This window comes from Alosa sapidissima, chromosome 5 (assembly GCF_018492685.1).
Source record: "Alosa sapidissima isolate fAloSap1 chromosome 5, fAloSap1.pri, whole genome shotgun sequence".
NCBI classification, from domain to species: Eukaryota; Metazoa; Chordata; class Actinopteri; order Clupeiformes; family Clupeidae; genus Alosa; species Alosa sapidissima.
The window spans coordinates 27,961,508-27,975,895 of record NC_055961.1 but is presented as its reverse complement, the minus strand read 5'-3'; the positions used below and the strand labels follow the sequence as shown (position 1 = coordinate 27,975,895).

The following is a 14,388-nucleotide window of genomic DNA, read 5'->3' as shown; positions in this document are numbered from 1 at the left end:
AGAGTCTGAATGGTTTTCATAACATTGTGTATGACATGCCATGCTACAACTCTGCATTTAATATCGTATACGTATATATGCAAGTTATTATAAAAGCAATCAGATTGTAAGGAATTCGGCCACAGCTGTTTCTAATTAAACACTGCTTTGAGTTTTCACTCTCTCACACAACCGAAAAGCAGCTTTTATGTATCAGGACTAAAATCAAGATAAGGTCAAGATATTGGTTGTATGATGTCCCTGGCTTCTAAGATCCAAAAACTCAACCTACCAGCTGTGGAATGCCAGGAATGGGAAAAGTTACGACACCTTTCCCGTTCTTTGCTGAATTTAATGTAGAACATGCGGAACCAACAGGTTCTATAAATACTGCAAGCAAAACCCTGTCAGAAAACAACAGGCTATTTCTTTTGCTTCTGGACGGGGAACGTGCGAAGCGCATCAAGGATTCATCAAGGTAAGGCACATTTTTGGTCTGAACAAAACAGGAACACATTCTGAACAAATCCAAAGAAACACAACACATCAAAAATGGAAAATGACTCGAGTATGAAAATTATGGCATTTCACTTGAAGGATGGAGCACACTTTTTGATTCACTGTTATCTCTTAAGGCCACTGCACACACTAGTGCGTGCGCACACACATATCTGATGCCACTGGTTGTGTCTCTGTTCCTGGTGCTCAACATGGTGTGGCAGTGCCATGCCGGTGCCTTTCCACCACTCTCAGTATGTCGTTTTACAACTCTTCACATTTTTGTGGTACTTCTGAAATATGATTGATTTTAAAAGTTCTAATTGATTAAATGTTACGCTATTTAGACTGTTATGTCTTGTTTATTTCACCTGAGGCGAAGGAAGAATGTATGCTGGGCTTGTCAGAACTCAAGCAGAGCATCCAGACGCTGGATCACAAGCTGGTGCTTGGGGAATGGCAACTGCGAAACCTACGAGAGTACAGATATTTCCCACCTCCTAAACTGCGCCAGATCTCCATACCAAATGACACAGTCACATACAAGACAACTGCTCCACTTTTACCGCTTGGTCCTGGGAATTTACTAGTACACGATAAAGGTCAGGCTTGTTAAAGCGCACCCTGTGAAGGATAACTCTCAGGGGAAAGGTATTGACCACTAGTCAAATCATGTTGTTGTGCTTTCTAGATTGCTCTGAGTTATATGACAGACTGCAACCACCCAGTGGCTTCTACCGAATCAAGCCAAAGGCAGCCTCAGAGCCATTTCTGGTGTACTGTGATATGGAAGATGGTGGGGGGTGGACTGTGTTTCAGAAACGTCGCAATGGAAAGGTAGACTTCAACAGGTAAGACAAAACCATCAGCATTTAGTTAGCTCCCCCTAAACATGTTTTTTTCTCATTTGAATGTATGAGAGATATGGTAAAATGCAATTATATTTACTCCCCCCCCCCTTGTGAATTTCTGAAGGGACTGGGCTGATTACCGTGATGGGTTTGGAAATTATGAGTTGTGGAATGATGAGTTTTGGTTGGGGAATGAAAACATTCATTCTGTACTCATTGGAGGTAAGACTGCCATCATATACATACCTTGTAATAAGTCCTGCCATCAGCAAGGGTCTAAGGGCACAGATGACCCCACCCCCAAGGCCAAGGAATGTATATGTTCTACTTAAAGGGGAACTATGCAGGTTTTTTTTTAGCTTAATTTACCTTAACTGAACAGCTTCAAAGTCATTGGAATGGTTAAATGACGGGTTGAATGGTGGCCGTCTCGCTTCCCCTTAGCGCCTGTGAGCGGAAAAAGCACCCTTCCAACTTTGGGCCGGCGGGCTGACGGAGACAGAAAGTCTCGCAGCCATAGCTCGCAGCCTCACAATGTAACAAATTGCTTTACTGCACTACACACATACACGCCAGGCACTGACTAGGTAGTGATGGAGTTTCTCAGACATTAGTCATGGCAGAGCTAGCGAAAAGAAGCAAAAAGCGAGTAAACCGTTGTCGGAGGGGAAACGGGGAAAACGACAGACTGACCGATTGAGGAGTCCCGTAAATCCTATACTTTGAAGCTGTAGAGGGAGCTCTGCAGAGAAACCTGCGAGCAAAAAGCGAGAAAACAGCAAAGAAATTGCCAAAACTGCGTAGTTTCTCTTTAATGCTGGAGCGTGTATGGATGAGGGGCCCAATTCTTTTGTCACCCCTGGCCTGTTCATATACGTCAAACACATCAAAAAATACAATGCATACATAAAATGTATACCATTGATGCATATATATTTCTGGTTAAACTTGAATGTTGACAAAGTCATACAGTTTATTTCCCTGTGCTCTAGATGAGTATCTGTTGAAGATTGATCTGATGGACTGGAATGGGCAAACAAAGTATGCCATCTATGACAACTTTAAAATCTCTGATGAAAAGGTAAGCTTTAGCATCCCTCCCAAACACCACTAGAGAAGAGGTAGTTTATTATGGATAGCTGGAGACATAATAATTTAGAAGCAAAGCTATCGTGTGCCTTATGGCAGCATTGAGCTAACCCACTGATGTTTGTGAATAGGGTTTTCCTTGTGGTATTAACTCAGCAAATAAATTTGGCCTGATTGTTAAATTAGCTTCAGCAAGACAAAAAGAATTTTACTCGTTTTACTCGTTTACTCGCTGTCTTCGTCTTGTTGTTGCCACTGTTTGTCTTACCACTGACACATTTGTAAAACTCCCTCTTCACCTGTCACTTATTCCAACCCTCTGCAACATATTTGATACAGACTAATATCTTGAAATGTTTTTAATGGCTCAAACAATGTTTCCACCGGTCGACTTCAGGTGGATAATAAAAAAAAAACAGTCAAAAAAGGAGAGAAGACTTTTTATTGTCAAAAGTTGTTTTTTGACTCCTGCACTTGGGATGTGAACAATCACCTTTTCCTCCTGACCGTTTCCTTCTTTCCTTACATCCACATCTATCTGTGTCCATTCCAACATCAGATGGTAGTTCTAGGTGGTAGTTCACTCCGTCTCAGATCGGACACAGTTTTGTTTAATCTGCTAAACCAGGACAAAATCACTTAAGAGTTAACTGTAGGCTGTTTATTCATACAATATATCAATATGCAGGATCAGTAAAGGGTAGTCACTCTAGTTACCTGAAGCCAGGTACACAGACATTTCATTTCATGTTCCATTTATTTAGAGTAGTTGTAGAAGTGTGCACATCCCCACCGGTGAGGTGCAGGGCAAATGTAACTAGAACTCAAAGGGAAGAAAATTGATTTGCCTGAGGAAGACCCAGCCAGGTCGAAACATTGCAACATTTAATAAATATATGGGAGTTTTAGCAGTGTGCGGGCATTTCTTCCCTTTATGTTCCATTTATTTCCCACACCTGTTCCACACCAAACCTGGAAGCACTGCATTAGACTGAACTCCTGTCTGCCTGAGCTGATCTCTGTCCGTGTGCTCCTCTGCAGGACCAGTACAGGCTGAGTGTGGGTGTATGCAGTGGCCAGGCAGGAGACGGGCTCTCCGGGGGGACCAACATGGTGGAGCAGTGGTCAGCCTCGCTCAGCGGCATGCAGTTTAGCACCAGAGACCAGGACAACGACCGCTACCTGCAGGGCAACTGTGCTGAGGAGAACATAGGCGGCTGGTGGTACAACAGGTCAGCTACGATTCTGAGATTAAATCTGATTATAAATGGAGAGTTAATTTACACACATACATAAACGTGACGTTATACAAAGAGTTATATAGCTTTGATTTAAGGGCTGAGTACGTTTTATTTATGCTGAATTTTGAATAAGCAATTTGATCCTTAAATGTGTACATCTGGTCTCCATATGTGATGGGGTCTGGGAAAACCCATCGCATGGTAAAATTTCACCAACTTAAGGTTCTGATACCATCCTATCCTTTTCCAAATCACACCACATATAAGAACAACTAGATGTACCGCAAAGTGGTACAAAATATGACTGCCGCTCAGTCCTGCACATTCTCTCCGCAAAAATAAATCATGCTTGTCAATTTGTCTCCATCTCCTACTCCAGCCCCTACTCTTGCAACTTTTTGTGTATGTAAATGAGTGTGTGCATAGTGTGTGCGTGTGTGCGTGTGCGTGTGTGTGTGTGCGTGCGTGCGTGCGTGCCTGTGTGTGTGCCTGTGTGTGTGCGTTTGTGTGATATCCAAAACCCCCCTCCAAAACTTTGCATGCATTCAGAATATATCATAATGATCATATACTTCAAATTTCATGCAGTTTTGAACCTCTCAGCCAAAGATATCTGCGATTGCAATGCATAATTTTTGCCTTTTCACTATTAACTAGGTGGTGCTACACAAAGGTGGGCACAAATACATCAAAAACTTTTGTTACAAATTACAAATACTGGCTCATGAAATGTAACAAAATAAAATACAAAATACTGATTTTTAATTAAAATACAAGTAATTAATAATTTGGAAATACAAAAATACCCACACAATAATCATGGTATACTAACAAGGCATATTATTGAAAATGTATCCCCAAGAGACAAGAAATACTATTTTTGATTGGCTGGCAGGGGGCTATTAATTCTGTACATTGGGGCACCTATGAAGTAGATCTGGTAAAAAATGTAATCACCATCCCATATCAATGTAAACAATGATTGAACTGACAAGCAGGCTTCGCAACAGTGGAATCAACTGTAACAAAGCAACCTACCCACCATCATTTTCCGTAACCAATGAAAGTAGTACAACAAATTGAACAGGTCGGCCTCTTTTTAAACTGAACTACATTTCCCTTGTTGTGCTATAAATGCATAAATGCACGGAATTAACTTGGGAGAGAATTCCACTCCGGGAGGTCTTTGTCTCCGTCTCCTCCATTATTTCTGCACATCTGGACACTTCAGCGGATGTTACTCCTTACATGCAGTAAATCCTCATGTCAAACCCTCATGTCAAATCCAAGTTTTAATACTGTCCTGCAGCGAGAATGAACATCAGCTATTAGGTACTCAAGGTCATGGGGTCAAAGGGCTGGTCCTAATATTCTTCCTCAGTATCTTATCTGTATTGTTTTCAAATTTTAGTCTTGTAGCACTTAACACACCTGACAATTCAAGCTCCTAGTTACTTTTTTCATTTCTTTCAACTTCCTGACATGTTCTAAGAGGTTCTAAGGGGCTTTACGTTGTCCACAAGGTGACAAAAATTTACATAAACAAACAAATTGGGTTTACACCCCATGTTGTCCTTACAGAAGGGTGATAAAGTTGACCATTTTGGCTCCCATATTGACTTTTCTTTTAATTTTTTTTCAACTTTACAAATGTTCAGAGGGGATCATAATAGAGGAAAGTTGGACTTTTAAGTTGGTCACAATGTGGCATACTACAGCAAGAAAAATTTCATGTTTTTCTTCCTAAAAGGTAATGAGGTTTAGGTCAACTTTACAGTTGAATACAGGGAATTGCCCAAAGGATATCTCCAGGCACCCAGCACTATTTTTAAAACCAGATTCACTAAGATTCTGGCCTTTGGCTTTATGATAAGCATTGCCTATTGTCATGGTTATAGCGGGTAGTATATTTAATTGATCAATTGAGTGATGACATTTTGGCTTATTTGAGAAGTATTTAAGTAGTTGAAATACTCAAATACAATCCCTCAAAGTATTTTGTTACAAACTACATTTGAGTTTTTCCAATCCTGCAAAATACAAATGACAAAATACGTAATATATACGTATTTAATAATAAATACGTATTTTAAATACATATAATTGAAATACTGCCCATGTCTGCTGCTACACCTCAAATGAGTGGATATGGGATGTGTTGACATGGCTCCTGGAGACCAACATACCAAAATAATTTGGTCATCCTAGGCCCTACGGTTCTCGAGATATTCACAGAAAACTGTGTCCAGCCCACCCTCCTTTCGGGGGGCCGATGCAGTGGGTTGGCGATGGATGAAAACAACTTTTCTGTGTCCTTGCTTCCATCCTTGTGGAGCTACATGCCCACCATGTTTTGTGCAGCCTGGTCTTTCAGTGTCCCGGGAATCGTTGACACAAAATTACTGAAAAAAGTAAAACATCGACTAAACCTATATGACTGCCACTTCACTAGCACGCTGGTCATAATAACCCATTTGTCATTGTTGCAATGCTCTGAAAAGGGGAACAGTAATAACTGTTATTTGGGGTTTGTAGATGGTAAGTTTTGATAGAAACTGGATAGCTCATGTTGATGCTGTATTCACAACGCCACACAATACAGGTTTCTAGGTGTGGGGGTTGGTCTTTAGGTAACATCCTCAAATCACACTAAGGTGGGCACCATTCACCTAGACTACCTATGTTGTTGGTTATGGAACCCAATGGAAGCATATCTATGTTTTACAATATGATCAGCAAACAGGAGAAAAAAACTCCAACTCTTCCTAGGTCACTCATATAATTTGTCTAGAGAAAACATTAACTGTGTTTGAATACTTTATGATGTCATTTTTCAATATTTATCATAAAATACAGGTGTCACGCTGCCAATCTGAATGGAAAGTTCTACAGAGGAGGCGAGTACAAGGGTGAAAATGACAATGGCGTAGTGTGGGGTACCTGGAGAGGGCTGTGGTACTCCCTCAGGCACACCACCATGAAGGTGCGCCCACAGCATGCCATGGCTGGCCTGGGAAGTGGAGCCGGACCAGAGGGCTAGTCGGCCATGCAGGATCCCTTTCTGCTAGGCAATACAAGAAAGGTTCCTTTTTGGAAACCTCCTTTTTGCTATCTTTCTTCGTTCACAGTAACAAACACTGGAACCACTGATTTTTGTAGTATAGTGCATAGTTTATTTTTCATCCTTAGTACATGTCAGTACAATGATAAGATTGTTCTTGCATGCCATTTTACTGGGGCTTGTGATGGCTAGATTAAACCAATAATTAATATCCTCCATTACATTCAGTACAATGATAATAAAACCAGCATTTGAATTTGGCCCCTTGGTTGTGTTTCTTTAAAAAAAAAAAAACTCTGCTATTTGCATGAAAAACGTATCAAACAGGCAGATTTTATATATAATACATTTTCTATAAAAGTATTAAAAAAACAGTACATTTGTGCATGGTTAACCACAGTGCACATTGACAGAACAGTTAAAAAAGAAAGGTTAAACACGATAAAACAAATACAATAACCTCTCCCCAGTGTTATCTGCTTATTGAACAATTTGTGCATGGAGATTAAGCCATTCGTGACATTTTTCAACAAATCTATTGTTCACGTCAAGGCCCTATGAAGTTATATCTTCAGTGTCCTTCAGATGGAACAGATTTATGATCACGAGTGAGTTGCTACAAATGCACTAAAAGTAGATTTCAGTTCCTGTTTAGATGAGAAACTGCTAAATACCATGAAATGATCCACACTAGACTCCTATTAGACAGGTAGGCATTCAGTTCCTTCCTCTATGCCCAAAAATGAAAGCAAATGACAATCAAATGACAATCAGTGATTAGAGTGAGTGAAATTGTGTAATCATAATCAAAAACAACATTTGGTACAATAAACATTCAGTAGTTTAATAGTGTATCAAAGGAAATTCACATCGAATAGTGACTGCTACATGTACAAATGCACATGTCCAAACTTTTGACTGGTAGTGTATGTTTTCCCCAGTCACTGGTGTTACCTCAGGTGCGCCTGTGCATTCCCAATCCTGGCGGTGGCTCCACTCCCTCCCCCTCCTCTCCCAGGTGTCCTGGGAGGTCGATCATGCGCTTCTCTGCCTCAGAGAGGCCGTAGGGTGAGCTGGCACATGCGTTGCTGTAGTCACCTGAGAGTGGGAGGCTGCGGCAGCGGTCTCTCCGCTGCGCCGTCGCGGAGAAAGTGGCGCTGCGCTGCCGATGATAAGCCGCATTAGCGTTGTTAGCATTCGCGTTAGGGTTAGCATTGGCCTCACGTAGCTTCCGCGCCAGGATGTTCCGCTGGATCGGCGACGGACCCCGGCGGTTCCAGTTCTGCTCGGCCTGCTCGGCCCTGCTCAGCCCGAGAGCCGGTGGTGGGCTGGGAACGTCCCCTCGGTGTCTCTCAACCGGGGCAGCCACCGGTCTGGCGCTGGTGTCCGTTCCGGCTGAAACACTTCTGGCTAGCCCTCCTGTGTTTGCCTTGAGGTCGATGAGACACGGTGACGCCTCTATCCACGGCCGCCTCCTGCTGTCTGTTGTGCTTTCAGAGGTTCTGGGTTTCCCGGGGGCCCAGGGCTCGCTCTCACGGATGGGGGGCGGCTGCTCCCACGCTCCCCGCGTCTTGCAGCTTCCCTCGGGGATCTGCCGTGGTGTCACCTGGGTCATGCTCCGCTCCCGGAAGGGCCTGGCAGCCACCGCTGATACTGGGGTAGACTGCTGGTGCAGCTTGGTCTCATGGAAGCTGGACGTGCGCCTGAAGTTGGGGTTCTTGGATAAGCCGACGCCGCTGCGCTCCACCATCTCCACCCAATCGGCCGTCCGCTCCCTCTTCTGTGCGCTGAAGCCTGCCGTCGGGGACCCCAGACTGTAGTCAGCTTTCGGGCCGAGTCTGTCGGGGAGGGTTTTGGAAGCTTTGGAAGGTGTCCAGGCTCCCTCCAGGAATGGAGACTTGATTCGGTAGCGGCTGAGGTTGGAGTCGTCCTGGCTTTCGCTGTCCTGCTGTGTGGCGGTGAGGCCGCTCTGCGTGGACTCCACAGCCTCCAGCATGGTGTCGTCTATGGGGCTCTGGGAGACGTGGTAGACCTTGGTGGCCTCCTTTAAGCCCCGTTTCTTCATTTCTTTCAGCTGCTGCTGGGCCAGCCGGTAGCCAAAAATTGGCGGCACGATTTTCTGCCCCGACGGAGACAGTCTCTCCGGGTCCTGAGGGCTGAGGGTGAGAGGGAGGGACAGGTTCTGTTGATGCCCCCCTGAAAAGGCCCTCTCCGGTGGGCTGGACACTCCAGCAGCGAGAGGTGGGCCCTTCAGAAGGGCAGGAGCGGCCTGGAGGCTGTCGGAGAAGCTCGGCCGCTGGAGGCTGTGTCCACAGATGGATGCCTCGTCCGAGTTCTTGCGGCCGCCAGGTGAGTGCACGGAGCTGCGACGCACCGAGCTGCATTTGGCCGCACGGCACACCTTCCTCCAGACAGTGATGAGAATCGTGGCTACAATCACTGCCAGGCACAGGGAGATTCCTGCCAGACCTACTAGGTTACCCTGCAGTGAAGAGCCAGACTTAGGAGGGAGCATTGATGGCACTGGCACGGGAACTAAAACAGATGAAAAGACACAAAATATGTGGCATTATATAGTCTACTGCATTCAAAGTATAAAATATACAGTATATGAAGCAGTCAAAAACATGCCTTTATTATGAAAGCACACACAATTACCAGAATATGAACATGGTGATCAGACTTGATATGATAGTTTACTGTATACATATAAGCATATATTTGTGTACATGTAAGTGTGTAAATTTGTAAATTACAGAGCTGTTATATAGGACTGAATGCTCTTGGGTGGTGAACTTACCTACACAATCCTCTAGGGAGCAGTGTGACTGCTCCTTCACCAAGCCTGTGCACCGAATCATCGCCCCACCAGATGGCACCAAACACTTGCGTGTGCGCTCCCGAATGCCCTCCCCACAGGTCACACTACAGCGGCTCCACGGCTGCCACGGACCCCACGTCTCTGGGATGGCAAGGAACATGAAAATCAGTCAAAAACAAAGCAATTAGTAAGCAGTACTAAACTGATCAGAGAAAGACAGTTCAAGAATGCCAGGATGCACTGAAGCTCCAAGACGATGTGTTCAGCAATTCTTTACATTTATATTGATCCATCACTTTTATCCACAAATACTTGTATAAATATACATTATAATTAGTATCTGTGTTCTCTGGGAGCTGAATCCATGATTATGCTAATTGTAACCACCTTGCTCGAGGTCCTTTCAAATAAGACAGAACCGCTCTGCTTCATGACGTACTTTTAGGTGGCAGTTTATTCAAACCTCTTGGACTGATCTAGACTTGTAACATGGGTTACAAGATGGGTGGATGGGTTAAAGTTAACACAATATAACATTGTACTATTGTGGACATAACTTATTATTTATTAGGACAAATTTCAAAAATTCAACTTGTTAAGTCCAGCCTAAACTGGTAGGGCCAACTGGTTATTGATGGCAATTTTGGTTAAGATTTGGGATTGGTGATCCAGACTACACTACACTACACATACAGTATATGTTCTTTCTATGCCATTTTATTTGGATGTGGTTTTGTGTAAACAGTCTAAACACAATTTGTATGTTGCATGTAACTGCTAACCTGCAATCCTCTGCACCACTGTACAGGTCTGTGCAGGACTCGGTGAGCGACTGGAGTTGAGGATGAACCGGAAGCAGTACTTATTCTTCCCGGGGTCAAAGACAGAGCAGTTGAACTCAGTCTCGTTTTCCCCCTGGGTCAGCCAATTGTAAGCCAGGTGAGCAGGAAGTGTGGCTTCCTCGGTGCCAGAGGAGGAGGACCCAGACCCGGTCATCTTGGACGCTCCGTCCCGGTATACAAACACCCTCCCATAGGTGAAGGCACAGGGTGGGGGGACCAGACGCACAGTAACTGCCCTATTGCACCCGCTCCTGTGGTTGCTGTCCACCAAGAGCTTATAGGGGAAGATGCGAGACAGGTAGAGGGGTACAGACGCCTTGATCTCTTGCTGGGTGTGGGGAGACTTCAGGGCCACTCGGATGAAGTCGTGCTCGGTAAAGGGGAAGACGCAGTCCAGGTCCACGTGCTGCGACCTCAGCGTTGTGATCTCGTGCTCCGTCTGTGCCCGGATCTTGTTGATGTTGTTCTTGCCGATCTGATTGTACTCCAGGTAGGTGACCTCCAGGAGGAGCCTGGACGCTCCGTCGATGGCGCATGCGTGGAAGTGATCATTGGTGGACACACCGATTTGGAAGGAGCCGGAGGTGCGATTGTTGGCCTGCTCGACGGAAATATGAAAGGTTGGCCAGCTGATCTGCAGTACTGGACTCCACCACCAGGTGGCTGAGCCATTGGCTAAGGCGTTCTGGTCACTTGTTTGTTCCAGGAGGAATCGGAAACTGCCGGCGTAGAGAAAGCAGGAGCAGTCGAACTCCATCCTGCCTTCTGACTGGTTGTAGGGGAGGTACCTGGTCAGCAAGGTGGTGTTACTTCCTATGTCCACCAGAGAGATGGTCAGGTTGTGGCCAGTGCCATTGCAGTCAGTGTTATAATCCACAAACACGCTGGCATTGCTCAGGGCAACGTGGACAGAGGGCCACAACTGGAGTCCAGCCATCGCTAGAAAACATTAAAAAGCACACTATCAGGTTATTCTTGAGCCATTTTTTTCTTCCTTGGCTATGATGGGCTTGTGCAGTTTTGGGAGAGAAAACACCCTCCCTGCTCTTCCTACTCTGCATTGTGATCACAAATGCCACAGTGTATAGGTCACTTCCTCAGAAAAAAGCACACACGGAAGAGAGCCTCACCCTTCCACTGACCTCTCTCTCTTCCTCATGCTGCTGCCGTACCATTGAAATAAAGCAACACTACGCCCTTTATAAAAGCAGTCATAAAAGTTGCATAGGACCATTGAGCTGGTTATCATAGTAATCACTGGAGTTTACTCACCATATCCCACAAGTACAAGAAGAAACGGTAGGTGGATCCTACCATTGGTGGGTCTCTGTGTCATTCCGATGCATGTGCTGCAAGACCCTTTAGCACCACATGCCTCCTCTGATCAGCCATCCAGGCCTGTCTGTCAGACAAGGCAAGCTACCATCAGACAGCTCCGGTTCAAAGCAACAAGACAGTCTAAAATGTGGCCATATACAGTATGTTGTAGTGACAGCACTGCACTGAACCCTATCAGGATCCAAAAATGAAATTCTAATATGCAACTAGCAATGGCATATGCAAGGCATATCAGTAGAGGTGTATGATTGATTGATCATTTGTGCATCTCCTCTACAAGCAAAAAGCTACTGCCATCACATGGTGTTTGAGCCCCCCAATAGGCCTACTTGCATAATCAAAAGTCACAGTGCACAGATACTGACTGTGTGAGATTACCTAAATACAGTAGCCTACTGTGCTGTAGTATGATAATTATGGGAAAGTACAGTTGTGATTTTGTCAAGGTTGAGATATAGTTTACAAAATGTCATATGTTCACAATAACCCCGAAACAATGGACAATGTATTCATTCAGTCCAGTATGTCTGCTGCAGCTATTAAAACAAGAATCTGGCTTTAAAACTTGGGACACCGTGGTTCAACAAACGTAATAAAGAGAGACGAATTGCGAGATATTTGCACCTAAGTATGTAATAATAAAAAAGCAGTCTTTTTGATAATTAATTTGCCAATTGAAGGATCAACGTCGTTATAGAATAATTATCTAACTGTCAGAGGCTAGAAAAAGTTGCACATATGAAATGTATTTAGATTGAATGCAATGAACACTTTCATGGTAGGTTAATTCCAGATCAAGAGCAAACAACAAGACCTTCACGGTCCGTTATCGTACAACAGAGAGACCATACACCTATATAGTTCTATAGAACAAAAACGGACTAACCTTTTTTCAGGGTTAAAGTCATCCGTCCAGTCACCGTAAGCCGTCAACCGTCATTTTTTTGTGCACTCGTTTGATAGTCTACAATAGCCCTGGCGTTTGAAAAACAGACACGGATTACTAACACACGCAAGACATTGTCAAGCAATCTGTCTCGGTTTGGTCTTCAGACGCACCTCTCTGTCAAAGCGATCGCGCGCTTCCGTGCTCCCTCTGTCGGCAGATTACTGGCTATTGGCGTTAAATGTGGTTAAATAATTTGCCTTTCAACGTCAAGGCATATAATGCACGTAGTGAAGTAGCATTACCTTTTGTCAAGCGGTTCCAAAGTGAATAAGACAGAAATAGCGTAGGCCTATTGGTGAGAAAATTCCAAATGAGAGTAAAAAAAAAAAACAGTGTGATACTGGTAAAATAACAAGTCTACAGATTAAAATAGCCTACAGTTGAACTTGTGGACAAATATGGTGTACAGCTTATTAATGAATAACCTATGTGTCCGCCTTTCAGCCTTTTATTGCAATCTCTCCCCTTTAAATATTAAAAACAGAACCAATAATGCAATACAATATGTCACTAACAATGACCCACTGTAAATCTAATGATGACATTTGAAAAAAATACTCACGTGTTTCCCGGATGAGACATAAGGAAAACAGGAAACGCTTCCAGAAATGTAACTCGCATGTAGAGAAAAAAACACAGACCATTAACAAGACAATAGGAACCAAAACAATTCATTTTGAGCTAATATTAGGATAAAAAGCCAAGATGGGAGAGCCATCCATTATTGGGTTGGGGGAGTGGCTCACAGCCTCCAGAGGGCCTACATTCTCTGTAGTAGGTCAATATGTATATATAATATACATATATATATATATATATATATATATATATATATATATATATATTTTTTTTTTTTTTTCATGAGATCAGTGAAAAGGCTGTATATAATACAAAATATATATCATGCAAAAAACAAACTATGTGTCACTTGTAGGAAAAAGTTTTTGACAAAGGTGTTTTTTTTAACCTTGTCAACACCTCGTCAACCTTGGACTGCCAACATGCATGGTTATGTACGCATACAGAATACGGTATCCTGTTGTAGCCTACTGTTGTTACGATAGTGTAAAAAATATTATGAAGGAGACAAATAATAGCCCTACCATCACCATGTGGGGTCTTGGTATAGGGTAAAGTGCTTAGCAAGATTGAATGCTACATTTGGAAAATAAATAAATAAAGGTGTTTGATGTGTGAACTTCATTAAACTCAATGAGGGAAAATTATATTATAATTTATTATTAGAATAAAACATTTGGTCTCTGTCTCCACAAAACTAAAATGACGAAGCTACTTTTGAGTATATAAAACGTTAATACTGCTCAAGGCTTTAAAAGCAAGAGTCTGGCGGCTTTCCCATTGTTTTCTTTTAAAAGGTGGAAAAAGAGTAGAGGATACGGCAGGCGGACATGGCCTCTAACACAACAGGAAGTGTGTCAGGAAGCTGATGACGGCAGCCAGTCCTGTCTCCCTCTATTTCTTGGGCACTCAGCTTAGCTAAAACAGAAAGACAATGGACACTAAAGCAGAGCCCACCAGAGCAGTGTAAATGTATAAGTTGCATATCAGAGGCTGTGTATATCCTAATAAAAGTAAGATAACATTATTGAATGAAAAGGGCTTTCTTGGGGTATGAATTATGGTATTATTAAGGACTCCAACATTGGACCAGAAGGCCATTTGATCAAGGTTTGAATGTAACATTTGTACCTCACTTCA

The 14,388-nt window shown here is 43.4% G+C and overlaps 2 protein-coding genes across 3 annotated transcripts; one reads left to right on the top strand and one right to left on the bottom strand.

The window, feature by feature from the left end:
• The first annotated feature begins 81 nt into the window (after window positions 1-81).
• fgl1b (fibrinogen like 1B) lies at window positions 82-6,980 on the top strand. Its single transcript, XM_042092742.1, has 8 exons — window positions 82-457; window positions 615-731; window positions 854-1,079; window positions 1,169-1,328; window positions 1,453-1,550; window positions 2,321-2,409; window positions 3,459-3,649; window positions 6,515-6,980. Exons 2-8 carry the CDS (start codon window positions 654-656, stop codon window positions 6,696-6,698), a joined length of 1,026 nt encoding a protein of 341 aa, XP_041948676.1. The 5' UTR covers window positions 82-457; window positions 615-653; the 3' UTR covers window positions 6,699-6,980.
• A 23-nt stretch (window positions 6,981-7,003) lies between these two features.
• LOC121709411 (thrombospondin type-1 domain-containing protein 1) lies at window positions 7,004-12,958 on the bottom strand. 2 transcript variants are annotated; one of them, XM_042092739.1, is made up of 5 exons: window positions 12,607-12,958; window positions 11,655-11,840; window positions 10,323-11,321; window positions 9,520-9,681; window positions 7,004-9,254 (listed from the first exon to the last, which is right to left on the bottom strand). In XM_042092739.1, the coding sequence occupies exons 2-5, from the start codon at window positions 11,716-11,718 to the stop codon at window positions 7,675-7,677; spliced, it is 2,805 nt and encodes a 934-aa protein (XP_041948673.1). In that variant the 5' UTR covers window positions 11,719-11,840; window positions 12,607-12,958; the 3' UTR covers window positions 7,004-7,674. The 2 variants fall into 2 exon arrangements, with proteins under 2 accessions (XP_041948673.1, XP_041948672.1); XM_042092738.1 differs by having other exon boundaries at window positions 11,655-11,784.
• Between the last annotated feature and the right edge of the window lie 1,430 nt (window positions 12,959-14,388).